The sequence below is a fragment of the Crocodylus siamensis genome, chromosome 1 (genome assembly GCF_052110815.1).
Source record: "Crocodylus siamensis isolate JL-2025a chromosome 1, ASM5211081v1, whole genome shotgun sequence".
NCBI classification, from domain to species: Eukaryota; Metazoa; Chordata; order Crocodylia; family Crocodylidae; genus Crocodylus; species Crocodylus siamensis.
The window spans coordinates 10,893,787-10,918,980 of NC_143395.1; the positions used below are offsets into that span (position 1 = coordinate 10,893,787).

Below are 25,194 nucleotides of genomic sequence, written 5' to 3' on the forward strand. Positions count from 1 at the left end.
GAAAGATTACTTCAGACTGGCCAGCATTAATTTTGGGCTGGATCTCAGAAGATGGGTTATAGCTATCGTAGGAGTGAGGTTTTGGAACTCCCTGTTGGATAGTGGAGACATAAAACTTCTAAGGTGCAGCTGGAGCAGTTGATGAAAGAGATGATATGATGTGGTTACTTGTGACATCCATGAGCAGAGAGAGGTAGTTAGCTATGTTAGCCTGAAGTCAGCTAAAAGGCAGGGTAGATCTGCACCTTAGAGACTAACTAAAAAGACTATATATACACAGCACAAACTTTCATGATCACAGGTTCACATGAAAGACAGCAACTAAGTTCAGTGATACAAGTAGGATAAGAAAAATTGATTTAGCATAAGGAATATGTATAAGATTATCATAATCTCAGTGGGAAAAATAATTATCGTTGGAAAAATAAACTCAGAGACAAGGGTTAAAAAAAAAGCTAAAAGCATGCAAGGATGTTGTACCAGAAGAGGTGGTCAGGTTAGTCTCTCCTCATAGGGCCTGCCCTGCTGCCCCTTGACCATGTGAGCGGCCCTCCTCTGGACCCTCTCAGCCACACTCCTCGTGAAGTGCAGCACCCAGAACTGGATGCAGTACTCCAACTGTGGCCTGACCAATGCTGCATATAGGGAAAGGATCACCTCCCTGGACCTGCTTGTGATGCATCTGTAGATGCACGACAAGGTGCGGTTAGCCTTACTGACCGCTTCCTCGCATTTGGTGGCTCATGTCCATCTTGATGTCAACAATGACTCCAAGATCCCTTTCTGCCTCTGTGGTGTTGATAAGGGTGTTCCCCAGGCTATAGGTGTGTTGCTGGCTCCTTCTCCCTAGATACAGCACCTTGCAATTGTCTGCATTGAATTCCATCCTATTCTCATCCACCCACCTCTGTAACCTGTCTAGATCTAGCTGGATTCTGTCCCTCCCCTCCAGCGTGCCCACCTCGCCCCACAACTTGGTGTCGTAAGCGAATTTGGATAGCGTACTTTCCACCCCCACATCCAGATTGCTGATAAAGATGATGAACAGTACAGGCCCCAGGACTGAGCTCTGGAGGACTCCACTGCCCACATCCCTCTAGGCTGAAAACGACACGTCTACCACCACTCTCTGGGTGCAACTATCTAGCCAGTTTGCTGCCCATCTGACTGTGTAGGCATCAATGCCACAGTCACCAAGTTTTTTTTAAGAGAATATGGTGGGAAACCATGTCAAAGGCCTTCTGAAAGTCCAGGAAAACAACGTCCATCTCAATACCCATGTCCAAGGACTTTGTGACCTGATAATAAAAAGAAACCAGGTTAGTCAGGCAGGACCTGCCCTCACTGAACCCATGTTGGTTGCCTCTAAGCATAACCTCCGCCGCTGGGCCCTTGCAGATGTGCTCCTTGATAATTTTCTCAAAGGTCTTCCCAAGGACCGAGGTAAAATCAATGTGCTTAAATCAATCAGTGCTTAAATCAATGTGGTTACTCAGAGCTATAATAATACACAGCTAAATGATTTAAAACAGAATGATAAAATGGTAATTTCACAAAATTTGGAGGCATTCTCTTTTTTATATTTGTAACCCAGAATAGGTGTATGGAGAGCTGGAGCCCTGAATGAATAAGGAAAGAAAGGAAATTTGTTTTAGAAAGTATGCTACATGGTACAGCGCATGTTGCTGTAGCAAGAGATTGATGGAATCACAAGCAGCAAGAGAGCACAAAAAGAAACTAAGAGATGAGTATTAAAAGAGATTAGAAGGCATATATTTAGCCAAAGGTTAATTAGTATATGGAACAGATTATTAGCCACAAAAGTAGATGAACTGTGAACTGATTCAAAAAGAAGTTTGACATCTTAAAGAAATATCAAACGATAAGAAGAGCAAATGCTAGCAAGAACAGGTCTTAAATTAAGGTTAGGATAGATGGCTCCTGTCTTTCAGTCCCAAAATGTTATAGTACTACCCTCGGTTTCATACTAAATATGCAAAAGGAAAAGGTCTAGGGGGAAAGTGAACAGTACATCACTTAAATTAGCAGATAATGTTAATTTGTGAGGTGTTGCAAACACAAATGATGCTAGAGGAAAAAAATAGAAGTTTATCTATGGAATGCAAGAAAATATGGGCAGGAAAAACCAAAATGAATTTCAGTAGAGAAAAATGAAGCCGGATATTTTAAGAAAAGAAGAGTCCAATTCAAATATTTAATAATAGCAGAGTCACTTGAAAAGTGCTAATGCTGAAATTGATCTCCAGCAGGCAGCAAATTTTCTATAACCATCTGTATCAATTACACAGCTGCATAAACTTTACGGTCATCAGCTGTTCCATATGCTGTGCCCCTGGAGCTTTTGCAACCACCAGTGCAGCCCCTGAGGAAGCTATGGGATTTCTTAGTTACCTTATCAACACAGCTTTACAATGCATCTCAGCAACCAGATTTGTACAGATGGACTATACATGAGCCAAAGGTTCTCTACCTCTGAAACATCCACCTGTACAACTGGAACTAAGGAGACCATCATAGTGCTAGGATTTTATACCCTTTCATTTCTGAAAGAGGTGATATACGATCATACTCATCTGTTCATATGCAATGGACTGATGTTCTATTCAGAATGGGACAATAGCTTGGGTTGATAATACTGGTACACACACGTATAGATAAATATAGACAAGTCCCAGGCATTACAGATGCAAAGTTTGTTTGTTTCTGAGCTGGATATGAAGGGCTCCCAAGGAGCAGAAAGGAATTAGTCCCTCTGTATTTGCGGGTGGAGAGAATGTGCCTAGAATTAAATTTTAATAGAGGTACTACATAGAAAGACAATTTCAGCAGGTACAGAAAAGAAAAATCAAAATGATTAAGAAGCTGGAGGGAACATTTGCTGAAAAAATATTGTAATAACTGAGGAAAAAAGGTGCCTAGATTTCTAACAAAACCTTTTCTTTCATATGTATTTGTCTGAAGAAATATTTCTCTAATGGAGCTGTTGCTGAAGAAACAAAATCTGTTCTCCTTTGTGATGGCAAGATACACCTGAATTTGCTCCAGAGGCTTTTCGATCTGCCCGTTGTTGAAATGAAACATGGTATGTTCCTTTTATTACTGGTATCTAGGTTACACCCCAAATTTTCAATGTGTAGGATGCAAGTGAGAGGCAGTATCTACAAGCTGTGAAAAGCATTATACTATTGTAAATGTGAAATTGCTACAAGGATTTCAAAGCTTTTCTGATAAGCTCTTGTTTTCCTTGTCTAAAACATGGCAGAATGTCTCTTGAAAACACTTAAATGCTAACTGTGATTACACAGCTGTCCCAGAACTGAAGCAATCTGTTAGATGCCTCTGCAGAGGGAGGCAGAGGAAATAATCAGGACAAGCTCTTTGGGAAGAAAGATACCTACTTTGAAGCCCTTTGAGCATCTTGCTCCCCACTCCTTTACTAACATGCCACATACCCAATGATATGAAGGGGGTAGAATCATTTGTAAGATATAAAACTTTTATTCTGGAAATTCTGGGGATTCATTCAATGCAAAATAAACACAAGGACTTGATGTCGTAGTTGACCAAAGTCCTCTTTGTACCTCTCTGCAATGATTTATCTGTAAAGAGGATGAGAAGCCAAGAAAATCCTGTCCCCATGTTGGTCATTGAACTATTTAGTGCAGTGATTCTCAACCAGGGTGCTATTGCATGGTACCCTATGGCATCCTGGGATACCATGAGATCCTTTTAAGGGTGCCATAGGGTACCATCCAATATTAGCATTATTAGGTATGCAAATGCCTCCATGTGATCCATGATATAATCATAGAATCATAGAAGATTAGGATTGGAAGGGATCTCAGAAGATCATTTAGTCCATTGTTTCTCAACCCATAGGTCACAAGAATATATGAAAGAGCTGTGAACAAACATTAAAAATGGATTCTGCTTTAAAGAAGAAAAATGTGAGAAACCGTGGCTTTTCCCTTGCAGGCTGGCAGAGTTCCAGGTGGCAAGTGGTTGCTTGGGGCCTCCCATGCCCCCGCCCCCGCCCCACACACTGTGGGGGCTGGGACCTGGGGAACGAGGATAGTGGGTCAGGAGTGAAGGGCACTGGGTTGGGACTTGGCCTTTGATGTTTATAAATGGGTCCTGGCACAAAAAAAGGTTGAGAAACACTGATTTAGTCCAACCCACTGCTCAAAGCAGGACCATCCCCAGCTACATCATTCCTTCCAGGGCTTTGTCAACCTGGGCCTTAAAAACACCCAAGAATGGAGATTCCACCACCTCTCTAGGTAACCTATTCCAGCGCTTCACCGGCCTCCTAGTGAGAGAGTTTTTCCTAATACCCAACCTACACTTCCCTTGCTCTAACTTGAGACCATTGCCCCTTGTTCTGTCATCTGTCGCCACTGAGAACAGTCTAGCTCCAAGAGATTTCCCAGAGACAATGGCAACACGTAGGGGGTGCATGGGGGTGCACATGCACCCCGAGAATGCTGGTGCACCCCCGACAGGCCGCACTCCCTGCTTAGGCAATGGGCAGGGGGGGCTGGCAGGAGTGCCAGTGCCCCCCCCGTGAGCACCGGCCGGGGAGTGGGAGTGTTACAGCCACTTCCAGAAGCACCGTGGCCAGTTCCAGAAGCCAGTGAGTGAGATCAGATCAGACACAGTGCCCCCCCACACCCCAGTTGGTGAGATTGGCTGTGGGGAACCCCCCCAATCAGCAAGAATGGGCACAGGGGGGACTCCCCCCTTGTCACTGACTGATCACTGGGGCTTCAAGAGCCACTCTAATTAAAGTGCTCAGAGTATCACGTGTATCAGTGTCCCTACACTGCAAAATGGCAGCAGGGGCATTTAACTAAAGCTCATTGAACAAGCTTTAGTTAAAGTGCCCCTGCTGCGATTTTTCAGCATGGGGACACTGATACACCTGACGCTGGGGTCTGCTGGAGCGTGGTAAGTACAACACTCCAGCAGACTTGGTTAATCGAGTCTGCTGTGACACACTGCAATTACAGCGCATTGAAGCAGCCTCTGCATATGTATAGGCACCCTCTGTTACTAGATCTAGTGATTTTGGGGGGTTCCTACTAATAAAATGCATATATTAATATTTCTTTAGAAGTCTGTAGTGTGTAAAGCTCAGTGAAGTCTCTCAGGACATTTTTATGTCTCTAGAAGATCTCCCTGTTAACATTTAGCCCCTTTTTGGAGTTTGGTGAATTTTTGCTTTCAGGAGTTGGCAACACCATGGGGTGGGGGGTGGAAAAGCCCTCCATACCTCAAAAATAAAAATTATACTTGTACTATATCCTCAAAAACACTTTACAACCAGGTAACTAAGCCTTACTAGCCCAATGAGGTATTATCCTCATCTTAGAGAAAAGAGAGGAGGACACGCTGAGTAACTTGACAAAGGTTGTCAAGGCTGGGGTTAGTGTATGGGAGGTCCTGGCTCCAGTTCTTTGATAGGAAGGTACCTTTCTTGCAACCCAACCCTCTAAGGCTCATGTGGATGTCAAAGCTATTTTTGACTTTTAATATAATCCCCCTCCTTTTGAGGTATGAGTTCAAAACTTGTTTATTTGTGACTATCACAAATGAACAGACTGTGATAGTCTCGATTCTAATCCATTAGGTAATGGTTATTCACTTTGCAAGTTACTATATAACACACTAGGGTTGACGGCCAGGGCTGGATTATGACATGCTAGGCCCTAAGCTATGCCAGGCTTAAGAGGCCCCATAGCATTACCAAAAAGTTACCTCAAGAATCCGGATATCAAATATCTGGCATTCTCAAAAATTCAACCCTTCCCCCGCCACTTCGGACCCAGCCACTGCTCCCTCCTTGCATGTGGCTGCTACAACCTCCATTAAACAGCCTGCACTGCTGCTCTGCGTGTGGCTGCGCACACAGCCTTCCCCAGCTCCGCAATTGGGTGCGGTGCCAGTTTTTAAAAAAACGGCATTTTCAAATTTCTGGCTCATGCTTAGTGCTGAGCACACCAGATTTGTGAGGTTTTACTGTATTTTTTTTCCATATTTAAAGGCCCCTCATAATGTGTAGCTTACTTAGCTTGTGCCTAAATTTGCCCCTGCTGACAGCTTACTAATAGAGGGAGACCAGGAGAGGGAAATGTCAATGAGGAAAAAGGCATGTGAGAAAATCTACATACCAGCTGGTCTCACTGGTTCTGACTGGGCACATCAATTGCACTACATGTGCATTTAATCTGGGATCAGTTTACTTGTGAGTAAACTACTCATGAGTAAACACTCCTGGGTAGGTGTCTACACATGCAGGGACGTGGGAGAGACTTGCTGCTCCTAGCAGCCAACTGCTGCCACTTCCTGGGGCCCTGCAATGGGCCTCTGTCACCACCAGGGGGAGCTCAAGGCTCTGGCCACACCTGCCAGTGGCTGGCAGCCATTTTTAAGGGGCAAGCCACCTGCTTTTCTAGCCAGGAGCAGCATGCAGAGGCTGCAGTCAGCACATGATGGCTCTCTTGCTGCAGCCTCTGCCTCTCCACACCATGGCTGCTCCCAGAGGTGATGCATAGGGGGTGCATGCATGTGCACCCCCTGAGCATGGCAGTGCACCCCCTACAAAAGAACACACTGCCGACACTGTCAGTGGTGCCTGTGGGCAGTTGCCACTTGTCACCCTGTCAGCAACACCGCTGGCAGCATCTGCAGGAGCTCCCACTTACCACCGCCACGCTCCTGCCACCACGCTCCTGCTGCCACCGTGCCCCCGCCAGCCACAGGGGGCATGTGTTGTTCATGGCTGCTCCAGCCGCTGCTCATGGCAGTGACACCCAGCACCCCAGGCTCCTGCAGCCTGTGGTGCTGGCCCGGCTGATCCCAGCAGGCCCCCAGTGCTGAGGTCCCAGAAGAAGCGCACTCACCAGTAGGGCCCAGGGCACCGGGTGCGAGAGGTGCTAGCTAATCACCTCCGCCTGCACTCCCCCCTGTAGCCCACCTGGACAGCTACCCACAGACTTCCCACCCCAGCACCACACTCACTGCAGACAGTTATCAGGAAACATTTTAGTGCCTTCACAACAAACAGACCCACCCCTCCCTCCCCAACAACAGAGCTCATCCTTCTCCTGCAGGCCAGCCACTCTTCTGTGCTGCCACCAAGCCCACAGTGCCTAGGCTCAGGGGGCACAGGGCTCCTGGACAACTGGGACAAGGAGCTGCCCATGCCCCCACTGGGGCCTTCTCTGGGGAGGCGACCCAGGGGCAGCCTCTCCTATGGCCACTCTGCACCCCAAGCATGCCTCTGCTGCACATGTCCTGGGTGCTGTGCAAGGAGCTATTTGTGTGGACCGAGGGGTGCCCAACCTACTACACCCTGCTGCTGCTGATCGCCATGGTGCCCCAGGCACACATAAGCTCCTGGGCACAGGACCCTGAGCTTCAGTGGTACAAGGGCAAGCCTGGGCTGCCCCACAACCTCCACCGCTGCCTGCGACTGCGCTACATATTCCTGCTTCCCACAGCCAAGGAGGACATCACCACTGTCCTTGACACATTCCTCAGCATGTGAGGCACCCATGCCCACCTAACTGCAAGGGCACAGGCTGCTCAGTAAAGCTTTGCACTGTCTCCTGCCTCCCTGCATGCTGTGGAGAAAGAACCTGGGGGCCTGGGAAGTGTAGCCAGGCCAGGCAGGGAGAGGAGGGCAGGGGCTGGAGCCAGGGGCATTTGCAAGTAGCAAATTTACTCGTGAGTAGTAATTTTTACTGTGTAGCAAGCATGTGCACATGCAGACGCACACACTTACTGTACAGTAAACTATGCTACTGTGCAGTAAAGCATCTCATGCAGATGCACCCACAGGGTAGTTAACTTGTGGGACTAGTTGCCACAAGAGGTTGTAGAGACAGATTGCATAATCAGGTTCAAGAAGGCATTAGACAAATTCATTGAGGACCAGTCCATTTAGAGTTATTAAATAGAAGTCGGAGATGTATCCTCTGACATCCTTAAACCAATGATAGCTGATGACAAGGGTATGACGCAACACTGTAGCAAGGGCAATGACAACAGCATACCAGCAGCTGGTGCCCTTGTATTGAGGGGAAGCAATATCAAATGGAAATAATAACGTAGTGCATAGGAGGCTCTCTGCACATGACCTGCACTGGGCACCAAAATGCCTGGCTTTGGTGACAGAGCATATATTACACTAAACATTCTCTGTTCATATACTCTCCCTCTAAAGCATGTACTACTTGCCACTCTTGGAGACAAGGTACTGGGCTAAGATGGACCCGATATGGCACTTCTTATGTTCTTATATTCTTAAATATTCAGCTCGTAGAGAAGCCTTCTTTGGCAGGGATACGTTTGTGGGAAACCAAAGTAGCCTTAGGTCAGGGCAGGGTAAATTTCTGGATGTGGCCAGCACTACCAATTCTTGATTTTGAAAGCTCCAAGTTCACCTGTCTAGTAATAATAAAAAAGGCAGAGAGTTTAGTATTACAATGAAATGGGAGGCTTAGAGAACCTATTTTCAGCCTTTGGAGTAGCATCATTTATTAGTTAACAGCCTGGCATTCTTCATTTTGATGCACTGGGCTTTACAGAAGACAAATGTCATGTCACAGAATCACTCCCAGATGCTTCTCCTTCTGTCCAAATGTGCTATTAAACTTTTCATAAAAGGAATCAGTTTGTTAGCATCAAAAATAGTTGTTGAATCAAGAATTCCCCCTAGAACCATGCAAAATTCTCCATGTTCAGAGCAGAGCAATTTATTTATATGACCTTTTAATCAATTCTATGTTTTTCTTTGACTTCGGGTGCAGATGAGCTAAAAAGCATGTGTACTTTGTCAAAACTGTCAAGTTTCAAGCTGAGACCACATGAAACTACAAGTTTTCCATAGTTTTGATCCAGAAGCTTAAGTTAGCTTTTACTCATGGGAAAGGATACATGGAATTGATGAGACCTGTCCACAAAAGAGTGATTTTCTAGTTTGCAACAAAACATGAAACACAGGTTTGAAGGCGAAGAGCAAGGTGTCACTCAGCTCCACTCCCTTCCCTAATGCCACTTTGAGGAATTTGATTAGTTTGCACTAATGAGTTGCATTTTTTTAATAAACATATACCATTACAATAATGGACCAAATTCAGACTTGATGCAGAGCCACTAAAATCAATGGTGTTACATGAGCGACGCAGTTGGCCAGACACTGTGAACCTTAAGTCCAACAGTGTAATACCATTACTTGCACTAAATATAGCCTGTCATATGGAGCATGGCTATCAGCACATATTTGCAGGTCTCAAGTTTTATGCAGCTCATCTGTAATTATTGTACAAAGCTAAACAAGTATTCTTAGCACTACTTTCTTCATTAGTCTGTCTCTACTAACAAGACACTTTCTAGGGTCTGTGACAAAGCAAATGTCACCAATTACAATAGTGATTTTCAAATGTTTGAGTGAGTGGGAATAACAGCCCTCGTGAGGATAATAATAAACACGTTTTATCAATATGTGTTTAGTGAACAATGTAATTGTATTGGTTTGGGCACCAGAGTTTCTGCTTTCAGGCCTGCAGTTTAGAGACTCCAAAGTCTATCCAGAATTAGAAAAAAGGTATTAACAGAAAAAGCTTAAAGGTTCGTGGTTTGGAATGACAATCTTCTTATGACGTTATAGATGATACAACAACATGACATGGTGGAGCAGCTTGTAAAAGCCCTTTGTTAATAGTACTGTATAAGGAAAGGAAATCTCACTTTGCCATGTTGTAACTGAAAACTAGAGCACAGAGTTTTGAATTTTTCTACATTCTTTTTCCTAATTTTTCACACCAGTTTTTTATGTAGATAAGGAGACATCACCACAGCTATCCTAATGTACAAAATGAACATAGCTAGGCTTCCTATATATCTAATGATCCCAGCAAAGGTCTTCTGTTCAACAATTACAGAGATTTGCAGAGTGCTGATGCAGTCTGTGCTCTTTCTTGTGAAATGTCAAACTGTAATAAAACAAAACACATACAGAAAATTTACTTTCTATGTGTATGTTTACACTTTTCTATGATACCATAATAGAGAATCCAATGGGAAATAGTTTTACTCATAGAAAACATAGACGGTAATTTTTTTTTCATTTTAACAGTGACATGAAAAGGCAAAAAAAGAAAAAGAAAATAGGTTTTATTCCTTTCTGCTTTTATGCAATACGTGAAGCAGGCATGCATTATTTGATTTTCCCTTCTTTTTAAAGTCTGCTCTTTTTCCGTATTTGAAATTCAGAATGTGCCTACCCTATTGTTTCCTAAGAGACTCTGTGGACAGTTGAAGAACCAAAATGTTTAGGACATCACAGAAATTATCAAAATAAACCTAATTAAGTGAAACAGGAAATGATTTTTATGCAAACTAAAATATTTTAATTGCTATTCTTTTACTTATTTAGTTCAAATACCTGTGAAACACTTTAGAGAAAATAAGACTTTGTAAAGGATTCAAGAACCAAATTCTTCAAATGGGAACTGAGAAATTTTATGTATATTTCAATGTGCATTTCTGAAAGCACTAACAAGTTATTCCACCAAATTAGGAAAAAACCAAGATATTTCTAAGGCAATGATTCTCAGCCAGGTTGCCAGGACAACCTGGAGTGCCATGATATCTTTTGTAGGGTGCTGCAGGAAGTATGAGGAGATAAGTGATGTGTGAAGAGATACAGTTTTTAGCCGTGTTGGTCTAAGAATACAAGTAGTCAGTGTGCAAGAGACGATATCTTTTATTAGAACAACTAGACAGTTGCAAAAAAAATTCTCTTTATTTGCAAGCTTTCAGGCACATGCGCCTTTCCTCAAGCATAGGAGAAGACTGCCAGGTAGAAATGACTTTCTTACAGGTTGGCCGTCAGGCTTTAAACTAAGTTTGACAGGGGACAGGGAGGCAGGAGATGGGGAGAGTCTAGAAACTACAAACTGTGAGACATGCAATAGTACATCCCAGGTAAGTACTAAGGGGGTGTAACAGAGATACCTCGCTGGAGCCTTTCGGTTGGTAGCTCCGCCTTCCTGTCTTGGGCTAACCGCCTGCTTACTCTCCTGCCACGCCTTGATCTTAATTGACTGAGTGATGTAATTAGCGGAAGGCTGCCCACTTTATATGCCCGGTGTCAGGGGGCGCTATCTGCGGCTCCTTTTCCTCCCCTACACCGCAGCCCAAGACTCGCAGATGATACTTGACATGGTTTGCCCTATGCCTTGGCCCTCTTCTTTACTTCTGGGGGCCCCCCCCACTGCCTCCTCTCACTCCGGGGCTCCTCACTGCCCCCTCCCACTCCAGGGCTCCTCACTGCCTCCTAGCTCTGGGCTTCTCACTGCCCCCTAGCTCCGCGGCTCCCTGCTGCCCCCTCTCGCTCCAGGGCTTCTCGCTGCCCCCTCTCGCTCCATGGCTGGGGCCAATGTGCCCCCAAACAATGCTGCACCCTCTCTGGCGCCAGGAAACCCCACACTACCGTGAAGCTCCTATGAGGCCTCCTCCACCCCAATAGCCTCACCTGGTCCTCCAGTAAAATAGTAAGCACAAAACACAAAACACAAAGCCCCTCGGCTATAATGTAAACTAAACCATCCAGTCAAAAACCATGTTCTGTCCCTACCCAGAAAATACTCAACCGCAACTCAACCCAACTCAGCCGCAACCAGGGGATGCTCCTGCAGTCTATCTTCCCCTTTCTCTCAGCACTGGCCGAGCTCCCCTCTCCTTGGCCACCAGAGGGGAACTGCTCTCCTGGCTTTATGCTTGGGCTTAAGAAGGGGCCAAGCCCTGCCCCTTCCTGTCAGCTGATACCCTTGGTTCCCCTAGCAACCAGCACCTGTGCTGCCCTGGTGACTGGCAGTTGAGCCTCCCCCCTCTCACCACTAGGGGTCTCTCCTGAGCCATTTCTGCCTTTAGGTGCAGGGCACCCGAGTGCTCTGCAAGAGGGGGCCTTTGGGCATCAGAATGGGGGGGCACCAAAGGCACCATTTGGAGGGCTAGGAGCATGGGTAACAGGCAGGAAGAACTCACACTTCTGCTTGCAGATAATAACTTTGATTTAGTGGGGCTAACGGAAACCTGGTGGGACTCTTCCCATGACTGGGAGGTACACATCGAGGGCTACAGGTCGTACAGAAGGGACAGAGTAGGGAGGAAAGGGGGTGGGGTGGCTCTCTGTAAAGGTGGGGGGGCTCTCTGTAAAGGAGCATTATACATCTACCCTAATCAAAATGGGATCAGAGGAGGAGAAACTTGAGGCTTTGTGGGTTAGGATACATGGAGGTTGAGGGGAAAGGGACTTGGTGGCGGGGGTCTGCTACAGACCACTACACCAAGAGGAAAGTTAGACTTGGAGTTCTTGAAGCAGCTCTCAGAGGCTGTATGGTCTAGGGACATGGTTGTCATGGGGAACCTAAACTACCCTGACATCTGCTAGGAGGAGCAGTCAGCCAAATCCAACCATTCATGTAGTTTCTTAACCTGCATGCAGGACCTTCACCTAACGCAGGAGGTATAGGGTCCTACTAGGGGGAATACCTTACTGGACTTGGTGTTGGCTCCAGGAGTGGACCTGGTAGGGGAGCTGCAGATTTGTGGTCACTATGGGGATAGTGACTACTAATCAATCAAATTCACCATATGGCGTAGGGTGGCTAAGATAACTTGTAGGGTGGAAGTGATTGACTTTAGGAAGGCTAACTTCAGAGTGCTTAGGCATCTAGTCAATGACACACTTCAAGATAGCAGTACTGGTGAGATGGGAGTCCAGGAAGGCTGGTCATTCCTAAAGGAACCAATCCTTCGAGCACAGAGGGAGACTATCCCAGTTTGAGGGAAAAGGGGTAAAGGAGCCAAAAAACTTCCTTGGCTAAACAGGGGAATTCAGGGGAGCCTAAGGGCCAAAAAGAAGGCATATAGGCAGTTGAAGCAGGGGGAAGCTACCAAGGAGAAGTATACCTACTTGGCCCACGCTTACAGGGATACAGCTAGAAAGGCCAAAGTAACTACAGCGCTGAGGCTGGCAACACAAATTAAAGACAACAAAAAGTCTTTTTTAGGTATGTCAGGAGTAAAAGGAAGGTGCAGGGCAGCATAGGACCCCTACTGAACAAGGAAAAACAATTAGTAACAGAGAGTGGGCACAAAGCTGAGCTATTCAATGAGTTTTTTGCCTCAGTGTTCCTGAACAGGGCTCAAGATAAGTCTCCTAATGGGTTCTTAGATGGGCATTAGAGGGACACCAGCCCACTAACTGTTGATGCTGACTTGTTGCAGAGTCACTTGGATGGACTGGATGTGTTCATCTCAGCAGACCTGGATGAGCTGCATCTGGGAATACTGAAGGAACTGGCTGGTGTCATAGCAGAACCACTGGCATGGTTGTTTGAGTACTTGTGGTGCTTGGGTCAGGTCCTGGAGGACTGGAAAGGGGCCAATATGGTCCCTATTTTCAAGAAGAGGAGGAAGATCCAAGTAATTATAAGCCAGTCAGTCTCACCTCCATCGTTGGAAAGGTCATTGAAAAGATTATGAAGGATCATGTTTGTGGGAGTCCAGCAGGAAAAATAATGCAGCAGGGAAACCAGCATGGATTCTTAGCAGGTAGATCATGCCTGACCAATCTGGTTTTGTTTTATAACAGGGTCACAAAATGCTTAGACACAGGAGTAGAGGTGGATGTCATTTTCTTAGATTTTAGGAAGGCTTTCGATACAGTATCTCATCCCAGTCTCATAAACAAATTAAGAGGCTGCGTCTTAGATGTTTACAAGGTCTGGTGGGTGGCAAATTGGCTTAGCGGTCACACTCAGAGAGTGGTAGTAGACGGGTCGGTATTGACCTGCATGTGGGTAGAAGAGTCCCGCAGGGTTCAGTACTTGGACCTGTACTCTTCATTATCTTCATCAGTGACTTGGATGTGGGTGTGAAGTATACTCTGTCCAAGCTTGCGGACGATACTAAATTGTGGGGTGAAGTGCACACTCCAGAGGATAGGGAACAATTGTAGGCAGACCTGGACAGGTTAGAAAGACGAGCAGTATACAATAAGATGCAGTACAACAAGGACAAATGCAGAGTCCTGCACCTAGGGCACAAAAATATCCAGCACACCTACTGGCTAGGAAGTGAGCCTCTCAGCAGCACAGAAGTGGAAAGGGATCTTGGAGTCATAGTGGACTCCAAGTTGAACATGAGTCGTCAGTGTGACAAAACCATCAGCAAAGCTAACTGCACTTCATCATGCATCAGCAAATGCATGACAAATAGAACCAAGGAGGTGATACTTCCCCTCTATGTGGCATTGGTCAGACCACAGTTGGAGAATTGCGTCCAGTTTTGGGTGCCGTACTTCAAGAAGTATGTTGATAGACTCGAGAGGGTCCAGAGGAGGGCCATTCCTATGGTTACGGGCTTACAGGACAAGCCCTACAAGGAAAGACTGAAGGACCTGGACCTCTTCATGCTCTGCAAGACAAGGCTAACAGGTGATCTTGTGGCTACCTACAAATTCTTTAGGGGGGTGCAGCAGGGGATCGGAGATGCTCTGTTCACCAGGTCGCCTCTTGGGGTAACAAGGAACAATGGTCACAAACTGACAGACAGCAGATTTAGGCTAGACATCAGGAAAAACTTCATGGTAAGGGTGGCCAAAATTGGGAATGGGTTTCCAAGGGAGATGGTGCTCTCCCCTATCTTGCGGGTCTTTAAGAGAAGGCTGGATGGGCATCTGGCTGGGGTCATCTGACCCTAGCACTCTTTCCTGCCTAAGCAGAGGGTTGGACTCAATGATCTGTTGAGATCCCTTTCAACCCAAGCATTTATGAAAATTCATATTTCACAAGAGAGCAGTGTAAGATCTCCTGGCTAGAAACGTTCATTCAGCATAGGCTTGGATAAAAGTTGGAGCAGTCCATTTACATCAACTGTGTCTGATGGCAAGCAGGATGTTGAATTATGCTTCTTTCTAATTATTATTGGCAACGCATAGGCGTGCACGCAGGTGCACATGCACCCCCTGAGATTGGCTGTGCACCCCCTGGAAGTGCCAGCTATGAAACCAGAAGTGCTGGTGCAATCACACTTTCAGTTTTGCCACTGCCGGTTCTGAGCTCAGCGACTGGCCACTGGGAGACCCCCTCTCCCGGTTGGTGATAGGCTGCTGGGCGACACTCTCCCTCACCCCCCATTGGCAAGCTGGTGCCCCCCCAGACTCGAGAAGCACCAGTCACCCATGCTAGTTATGATGTTTAATATTTCACAGGAGGATTGGTGATGGAAGTTTCTCCTGGGCAAGGAATTTCTATGGTTTGCAAATGTGCAAATTTGGTTGGAAACAAAAGGTTGGAGCAAGGGTGTCAGGTTCCAGGTCTCAAGGTGTTGTATTTTACTTCCTTCTTGTAAAATTATGACGTTTTCATTTCAAAATGGCTAATTACAATATCGTCCATATTTTTGGGATACAGGTTTTAGCCATGTTGGTCTAAGAATACAAGTAGTTTGTGTGCTGAAGGTAATATCTTTTATTAGACCAACTTTTCAGCCAGGAGATCTTATACCGGTCTCCTGTGAAATATGAATTTTCATTTCTACTTGGAGAAATTTTACAATCTTTGTGTTCTCCTAAGCCTGAGGAAGGGCTCATGTGCCTGAAAGCTTGCAAATTAAGATAATTTTTTTTTGTAAGTGTGAAGAAATAAGCAGATAAGGGCAGGCTTAGGCTCTCCCTGGCTGGCTGCTTCCTGGCCCCTGTGCAAGGAGTTAAGCACTGTAATCAATAGATTAGTATTTTAAATGGGGTGCTGCTCAACTTCCATAAAAGCTCTTTAGGATGTCTTATGTACCACAAATCAGAGGACAACAACAGAACACATTATGTTTTCTTTTGGACATCACCTTCAAAAAATAATTTCTCTCTGTTTGGTATGTGAATTTAGAGATGCTCAGGAATATTGGATTTACAGCCCTGGAGGAGGAAATTTTTATTCAGCCCAAGGACAAGTATAACCAGGTGCTGGCAGGAACATTATATGTAGGTAGGAACTCTGTTCCTGGCCATGTAGCCTTGTATATGTAGGCTGGGCAAGCACACAGGCAACAGGTAGAGAGAAACAGACCTCTCCTGTTTTGGCCCCCAAAACTGAGGGGCTGGGACACTTTCCTGGGAAGCTGGGGCATCTGGGCTCTAAGCTGCCCACACTCAGAAGGTAGTTCAAACCTAAGTTTCTCAGATTTCCAAGCACACAATTCAAACTATGCTACCACAGACTAGGCATTGCCCATTTGTTTCTCTGGTATGATTTTTCAGGCTAGCCTCCAGGGCAGCTGAGAGAGGTATATGGGAGATATATAGGGCTAAGAAGAAGAGAGCAAGCCAGCATAACTCAGGGCTGGTGGGTTCTAGCCTGGGTCCTTGCTCCCAGTAGGACAGGAGCTTGTACCTGCTCTGCCTGTTTTTCCCAGCTTTGAAAGCAGCACCAGAAATGGATAATGGCTGTCCTGTAGCATGGTGCTTTGAGTCATGTGCTGGGAGATCAGTGATATCCAGATTCAAACCACCTTTGGGTAAGAGGGGCCTAAAACCCAGGTCTCCTTCAATCTTTAAGTAATGGGTTTTACTTGACTACATTTTCAGGCATCTAAAGCTACTATGTATCCACAAGAGCGCACAGAAGTGTCCCCACTACATACACAGCCAGTCTGTGCATGTACATAGTTGTCTACTTGTTCAGGGCTACATGACTAGGAATAGATTTTCCACCTGCATGTAAATGCCAAAAATGCCATTCAGACAACTGAAAAGCAGACACTGAGATGACCAAGAAGGGTTCATATGTTACCCTACGGATTGAGGAGGGTGAGGATGTTTATGGTTCATCCACACCACTAAATACTGGATTTGTTATTCATCATTACTGACTAGAGTTAGACAATAAAATTTAGAAATTCCTGAACCCTTTTACAACTTCCACGGTGGTACCACTGGGGAAGCTGCATCTATGATGGACTGCCACATCTGGATTTTGGCTAGCTCAAGAAGAAAAATGGCTCTGCTGGAGTGTTGAATAATATGTTTTTAAATATGTGCACATTTTATGTAATACCTCAATGCATTTATTTTCTTCAATGCTTAATTTCTCTACAGGTTCTTCTTGGATTGTTCTCACTGCAGATAGTGAAGGTTTTGTTCCATTAACATTCAGAGCAACACAAGAGATAATCATAAGGGATGGAACTGACAGTTCAGAAGTCGGTGGAAGTGTCTCCTGTGAAAACAGCATTTCTATGCAAGCACCAAACAGTGTGACATAATTTCTGAATGAGGAATGCAAATGACATTCTCTTATGAGGCAATTAGAAAAAGATGTTCTGCAGTATCAGAAACTGCATGACTAGAAAGTTGTCTATAGTACTCTCAGTGCATTGTAATGGTAAAAAGTGTATGGCATGGTTACACAATAACTAGATACTACAGTCTTGTTTGGGGCCCTCTGGTTCCTTCTGCAGGATCATATGTAGATTATTGTTTGTTTTATCTGTCACTCTTAATGGCTCTCACTGGATCTAAACAGTAGGTATAGCTCCCATTTTAGCTGTGTTTGTGATGTAAGTTAACAGTGGGCACATGTACATGAGATGCTTTACTCAAGAGCAAATTACTGCACAATAAGTGTCACCATCTACATATGCAGATGCTTACTGTGCACTGATTTGCTCTAACCATGAGTAAATTTACTACCTGTAAATGCAACTAGCATATTTACTTGGGAATAATTACTGCACAGTATGGCACATGTAGATAGCTGACTGGGAGCAAATGTGCTCCCAGTCAGCTGGGTAGCAAGGGGCAGGAAATTGTTCCCCGCCCCCAGAAGCTGCCTGCTTTCAAGGACTGCGGGCTGGGAGATTCTTATCTTCCAGCCCTGGCTCCCCAGTCATGGGAGCTCCCTGTGGCTGCTGCAGGGGGCCCGTTCAGTTCCAGTGGGAGGTTGGAGCAGAATGCTGCCATGAGCAGCAAATCTGCGCCTGCTTCTCCACAAGTCTAGACACCTGCCTGGGGTGGGCTTACTCTAGAGTAAATTAACTCTAGAGCAGAGGCAGGCAAAGTCTGGCCAGTGGGCTAGATCCAGCCAGCAGTGGACTCCATTTCCCAGCAGCCCCTGCATGTGTGGCTGGGGCCAGTTTCCATGGAGAGCCCAGCAGCAGCCACACTGTGATAGCACAGGGTTTCCATGGAGACCAGACCCAGCCAGGCACCAGCCTCTTCCTGGTGTGGGGGCGGAGGGGGGCTGTGCTGTAGGCAGGAGCAGAGTAGGCTCAGCTGCCGTCACCTGTGCAAGACAGGCAGTGGCACTACTGGAAGGGGTGGCTATGGGAAATTTTGGGGTGGCTATAGCCCCTCCAAGCCTGCCTCTAGCACCATTCCTGCTGGCAGGGTGTGCAACAGAGCGGGAAGCTGCTCCATGGCCCGGCTGGGATTTTGCAGTGGTGACAGCATGGCCCAGAGCCAGGGCAGAGCAATGATCTGCAGCCTGCATGCCCAGGGCAGGGGCATGCAGGCAACAGATCACAGCTTTGCCCCAGCTCAGGACCACACTGTCACCGCTGCAAAGAGCTGGGGCAGAGCCATGATCCGCTGCCTACACATCTCTGCCCACAGCATGAGGCTGCAGATCATAGCTCTGCCCTGGCTCTGGACCATGCTGTCACTGCCACACGATCCCAACACGATCCAGAGCAGCTCCACACCCTGCCATTGCCCTGCCAGCAATGCTGGGGCCATGGAAATCCCAGCCTCATGCTATCATAGCGTGGCTGCTGCTGCGTCTCCTTGGAAACTGGCTCCAGCCACATGGGCAGGGGCTGCTGGGAAATGGAATCTGGCCACTGACCAGATCTGCCATTTTGCCCACCCTGCTCTACAGTAAACCCACCCCAGAGCATTTGCACATGGAGACACACACAGTATGAGATAATGAAAGTAGTTATGGGCCCATGTTGTGCAGTAAAAGCTGGTGTCACCGAAAGAAGTTTGAAATGAAATGAGTTTCTCTTTATTACCATAAGCAACAAACAGTCAATACTGTAATTTAATAAGATTTCAGGTGTCTTTGTATTAGTATAGACAATACTGTTGTAGAGAAAAATGAAGACCTGAAAGAGCCTTCTTTGCTGTTCCAATAGATCCAAGGGAAATATGAAGCATGTTGAGGAAACAGAGAATTTCAAGTGAAAACATTCAGCTTTTTAAAAGGCTATATTATCATTTCAGCATGAAGATTTGTAAGGAGGAAGATTAAGTGCACGTGATTTAGCCTACAGAAAATAAGATAATACAAGGATTCAAGATACTCAGAAACAGCAGGTACACTGTACGAGAAGATGGACAGACTTTTGGGATCTCATGATAATAAAGAAGAAAGCAGATTTAACAGAAGAATGGAACATATTCTCAAACTGTTTTTCCAGGAAGTGAGGAAAGAAGGGGGAAGTGTTATGGCCAGCCAGTGGGCCTGAACTGAAAGAAAGCAAGGGAGAATGTCCTGATCAGAGAATAAAGAATGGGTTTAACATGTTAATGTAATCTTTATTCTACAAGTTTTAGGATCAGATCCAAATTGCTGTCATAAGCTACTCTTAGACATTGCAATACACCTTTGTTACGATAGTCCAGTGTGTATAGCACTTAACCAGGAAGTGGAAGACCTGGATTATAGGGTCCCATTACTCAGATGGAATTTAAAACCATATTCCCAGCTCCCAGGAGAGTGCTGTAGCCATTAGGCTATAGAGTGGGCTGGGTGAGGCTGGCGTATTGTTCACTATTCATGCTGAAGGTAGGCCAATGGGCAGAATGGACAGCGAGCGAGATGGAGCCTGATACTCTAGCCCAGTGATAGGGTGTTTTGCTGGGGGTGCCCTGATCCAGAATAAAATTCCCAATTTTCTCCATTCCCCCCAGTACAACTCTGCAGGAGATTACCCTTTTCACTGGGCTCCAGAGTTATGCTGCCTCTATCTTATTCTGATGTAATAATTTTTCTATATTATATAGTTCAGGTAAAGAATACACAACAGTACAGCTAGGGATGACAAGCATAAGTCACACATGGGTTCCCACACACAAGAAAAGTATGCTCAGGATGATAAAACTTTATAAGCATACCATCATGTATCCTCGATCTCTCTCTCCTGATTCTTATATAGCTATAGCATGATTTTTAAAAATCTAAAACACAATTTTAAATGGGAAAACCCCTCTTCCCACAGCTGAAAGAAACAAGGCTAAATCTCTGTCACTGTTTAGACATAGTAGGTAAGATCTTCATCCTCACTTCACTGCCTTACTGTTTGATACAATAGCTGAACAGCATAAAGGGTCTCAAAAAATCTCAAATCCAGCATGGAAAAAATTTCTTCAGGCAAGGAAGCTGCCAAAAATAGATACAATACAATGTCCTCTGAGAACTCCTTGGGAGATGTGATGTAAGTATTTTATTATGGGTTGAATGCAGCACAGGAGCATTTAGATATGTGTGAATGATGGGTAGCATTAAAGCCTATGGGACATGCCAGTGAGACTTCCATAGCTTAAATATACTAGGTTTCCAGGGTTTTGCTGGAGGCCACTCCATCCCCAAAATAGCCCAGGACGAGAAGGTCAAAGGTAGTTTAAAACCACCCTTGGGGTCTTAGAGATACAGGTCAAAAATCTCACCAAGCACAATTTCAGCAGTTGGTTGGACTGGACCTATAAAAACCTATCTGCAGAGAGATAAGCAGCAAGCTGATTAGAAAGATGTAGCTAACATGATTATGTAATGTGGCTGAGTGCAATTGTTCTATGGTTTGCAGAGACCTTCCACACTACACAGGAAAGAGGCTCATCATTTAAAATAAATATGTAAGGATCTTATTTATTTTTAATTATTCAGTTAATGAATTATATGTACTTTACTTACAAAATTAAATTCAAAATGGTGGGTACAATACATTGTCATCAGCTGAGAAAAATGGGAGTCAAATCCTGCCTTCAGATGCCAACGAATTCAGCTGATATTACTGAAAGCAGTGGGATGGGATGGGATGGTAACAGAATTTTGGTGGGGATGGAAGAGAGGAGGTTGTCAGCTTTCTAAATAACTTGATACAGTAGTCAGTTTTGTTTAGTCTGATAAAGATGTTCACACAGTTCTCTTTATGTTTTCAATAGTACCTAACATTAAAAAATATATGTAAAAAACAATTTAAATTAAAAATTAATAAGGGGGAAAAGATTAAGGTTGAACAAGGGAAAAACTTTTGATAGTAAGATTTAATAGCTCAAGGGAAATGGTGGAAAACCCACCAGTTTGGAATATTTAATATGAGACTAAGGGTGCATCTACACATCACCATACAGCGATGTTGCTCTGACACCATGCTTTAGTACTTCCCTCTTCGAAGTAGCTGCCAATCACGTGTAAACCCACATGATAGCTACATCACTGTAGTGCACCACATGGCAACATAGCATATCGCTACATCACCACAGGGCAACATGTAGACACACCCCAAGAGTATTTTATATGGAACAGTTCTGCACTGGGAGCAGGATTACCTAATAGGTCGTGTTCATTTGTCACCTTTTGTGAATACTACATATAAAATACTGTGAACCAGATTCCCCAGGGGTACCAGAGCTCTTCCTTTTTCTGCAACCTCTGTTCTGGAGATTGTCAGGGACTGTATATGCTGTTTTAACTTGACTCGACATATAGCATTTCACGAGGAGCTACTGTGCTGACCAGAATTTGAAAGCACTTTGTGCAACAGTGCTCCTTCTTACCTGTTCCCTACATCAGTGGGAGGAACCAATATACATTATGGCTGCCCCACACTATCTAGGGTCCGAAGCCAGTATACAGCTGTTGTCTTAATGCAAGGGTGACAAAGATATGACCTATGGTCTGGATCCAGCCTGTGATGCCCTGTCATTTGGCACACAGGGCTCCCCATGTGTCTCAAAATTTGGTGCCGTGGGAGAAGATGACTTGAGTACCAGTGTCTTACAGTGTCTCAATTCACTGCACCTTGGCAGCAACACAAAGGGAAGTTATGAGAAGCTGAAAATCTCAGCCGCTAACAATATCCTGAAGAAATCAACTCTCAAGTGCATCAGTTATGTGCAAATTAAAATTATAATGATAAATTTCACTATACATTTCCCTGCCAGTATTGTACTCTTGGTTAAGGTGTTAATATATTACCTTCCTCAAAGATAAGCTGATGACTAAGGCAAGGGTAAAGAATGCCTGTGTACTGGTATAATAACCATTTTTTCCTGCAGAAATTAAAACTGGAAAATAAGCTTCCAAATGACAAAACGATGAGTTTCAGAGGATAACAGGCTGTGAAATTAAAATACTTCACTCTACTTAATGAACTTTTGGATTTATGCTGCACTTCAATAAACCAGAAGAACAGTAAGAAAGGATACTGAATCCAAATGGGAACTAATTAGTCAACGGTGATTTCACCATGAAGTAAGGTTACCATTCTGAAAACCAATGATGATGGCAGATCACCCTATGAGCCATTTACAAACTCGTGATCGAATTTAGGAATAAGTATCTTGGGTCACTGAGCTTTAAAACTGTATATTTGAAAACACTCTACCACTACACAGACAGTAATATGATATTAATATATATGCAGGTACTGCATTTGAAAATAATATATATTCAAATATCCAATTTGAAAATACGTATCTTCTTCACAGTGGAAAATTACTGCATGAAGAAAGAGTTGTTTGCAAGGAACAATATCAGCATTCAGTACAATATGACAGTATTTTAGCAGTGTCTTTTGTAGCGTTGTAAAGCTAAAGTTGAAAGTAATAAAAAGTAGGAGAAATTTAAAAATACAAGAATTAAAAGATACAAAGATGCAAAACAGAAGATTTATTTTCAGTTTAGATTAGAAAACAGATGGGGAATCAATGAAGTAGAGATGTACTGGGAGCATGTTCTAGTTCTCACAAGCTGTCCATAAGGCTTTTTGCATTAACAGTGGTAAAAGCATAGGATGGAAAGAAAGACAAAAGGTGCCAACTGAGGTCAGGGAGTAGCTAGTGAAGCACAGGAAAGAATGTTTTGTGAAGCATACATACAGGAGACCTGCAAAACAAAATGTACTTTTATTTAAAGCTGAAGTTTACCTTAAAGTTTCCACAATTTTCTTGCTAACTATGGTGCAGTCTGCTTTACAGTTCAGTTTCTCCTTGCAAGCAACACTGCCTGGGAGGTGTTCTAGAAAACATATTAAGTTCCATATGGCAGATATTTTTTTAACACATTTGATTTTGAAAATGAAGGGTGAACCAACAACCACCCCAACTAAACTAAAATTCTATACGCCTCTGGCTCATGTTGCCTAGTTAGGTGTTAGATGAGTCTCCAAATTGCACACTGCAAAGCAGTCTGTTTTCTGTAAGCAGCAAAAGTTGTCCCTGAACTTTATGTCTTCCTGTCCTTTGCTATTATGTCAACGTTTACATTAATGTCAAAAGCCAGGTGTAATCGAATTTGGAGGTATGTGTGAATATGTGTCACAGAGAGATTTCCTGCTGTGGTAATGACATTTGTAGTGTTACGCAGACTAGCCATGGAAAACCACTGGGAAAGACCTACTCAACTTGTCAGCAGACACCATGCTATCTTAACTAGCAGACAGGAATGCATGCAGCTAAGAAAGGAGTATGTCTCATCAGTTTACCAACATAATACCGCGCATGAAACTGACGGGGAGTTCCAGAAAACAGAACTGGAATTTCATGTTAGAAGCCCCAGTCATTTCCTCTGGATGAAACTATCTGCAAACAAGAAAACATTATTGGTTTGCACTTCCTTGCAAAATAGTAAGAAAATATAACATCCTAGAAAAACAGCTAACAAAGGGCCGAATTCTGTGACAATTTTCTAATCATCTACCTGGTCATTTTTGTTCCTGGCTTTACACTATGTTTTTATAAGCATGTGCACATAAACTATATGCTGTAGGGCGATGTACCAGCTGGGTATTTATGCAGCTATGTGGAAACCCCAGAAGAAAGGCAGGGAAGGGGCAGCCTCCCTCCCCTTTCCCATGTTTTAGCCCCTAATACAGAGGTAGGCCCACAGGCCATCACTGGGAGCCTGAGGAGGGAGGGCTGTGCACATCTAAACATCTAGAGTGGGTGTGTGTATGTGTCTACCGTGTGTGTGTGTGTGTGTGTGTGTGTGTGTACAGTCTACATGCACAGTTATGCCCATACTGCAGGAGTAACGGAATTGGAACTGCACATCAGGGCCAAAAAACACCACTGATGTGCCTACAAAACTGCCTTTTAGATGCACAAAAGAAAACAGAATTCCACCCAACACGTTCAGAAATACTTTTGAAACCATGAATGAAATTTTGGATATGATAACAAAAATAGCTCGTTAATTGAATTGTGCTGTTTCATGTATTTCTGAATTTTGGTCAAATGTCACATGCCTCTGTTTAACTGCTCTAAAACACAAAAAAACCCAACAGAATTCTATGAACCTTCTTAAACACAACAGTTAAAGTGTTGGCTGCTTATTTGTGTATGAATATTTCTAATGTCCCATCACTATCATATTTTGTTATATTACTGAATGATCTGCAGCTGCTGTAAACCCAGGGTGGGCAAAATACGGCCTGTGGCCCAGATCCAGCCCACCAGGCACTTTCATCCGGCCTATGGCGCCCCCCCAACAAATTGTACACTGCCCAGCCCTTCCTCCCACAAGGGTGGGACTGAGGCATCCACGTGTACAACCCCTCAATATACCCTATTGAACCTCGCTCCCACCCTCATGGGCAGAAGGGCTCTGCCCAGCCAGCAGCTTCTGGATGGGGCTCCTGCTGCAGCCGGAACTGCTCGCTTGGGGCAGCAGGTAGGGAAGCAGCAGAGCTGGTATGGGCGGGTAGAGTTGCAACTGGGCAGATGCAGGAGCTTAGCACAGAGCATGTACCCAGAAAGGTAGCGGAAGCTCAGCTCGGCAGAGGGTGTGTTTGGCAGGGGACCCCTGCACACTGCTCCCATGGTGTGCAGCCCCTGATGCCTGGCAGCAGCAGCAGCCGGGGAGGTCAGAGCACTTGTGC

At 44.8% G+C, this 25,194-nt stretch overlaps 1 protein-coding gene across 1 annotated transcript in view; it reads left to right on the forward strand.

Annotated features, from left to right (window-relative positions):
- LOC149872577 (WD repeat and coiled-coil-containing protein-like) overlaps window positions 1-17,355 on the forward strand; it is a 28,187-nt gene extending 10,832 nt beyond the window's left edge. Inside the window, exons 2-3 of the mRNA XM_090031359.1 lie at window positions 2,983-3,103; window positions 17,189-17,355. Of these exons, the coding sequence (XP_089887485.1) occupies window positions 2,983-3,103; window positions 17,189-17,355 (288 nt within the window). The remainder of the gene's footprint in view (window positions 1-2,982; window positions 3,104-17,188) is intronic.
- The last annotated feature ends 7,839 nt before the right edge of the window (window positions 17,356-25,194 follow it).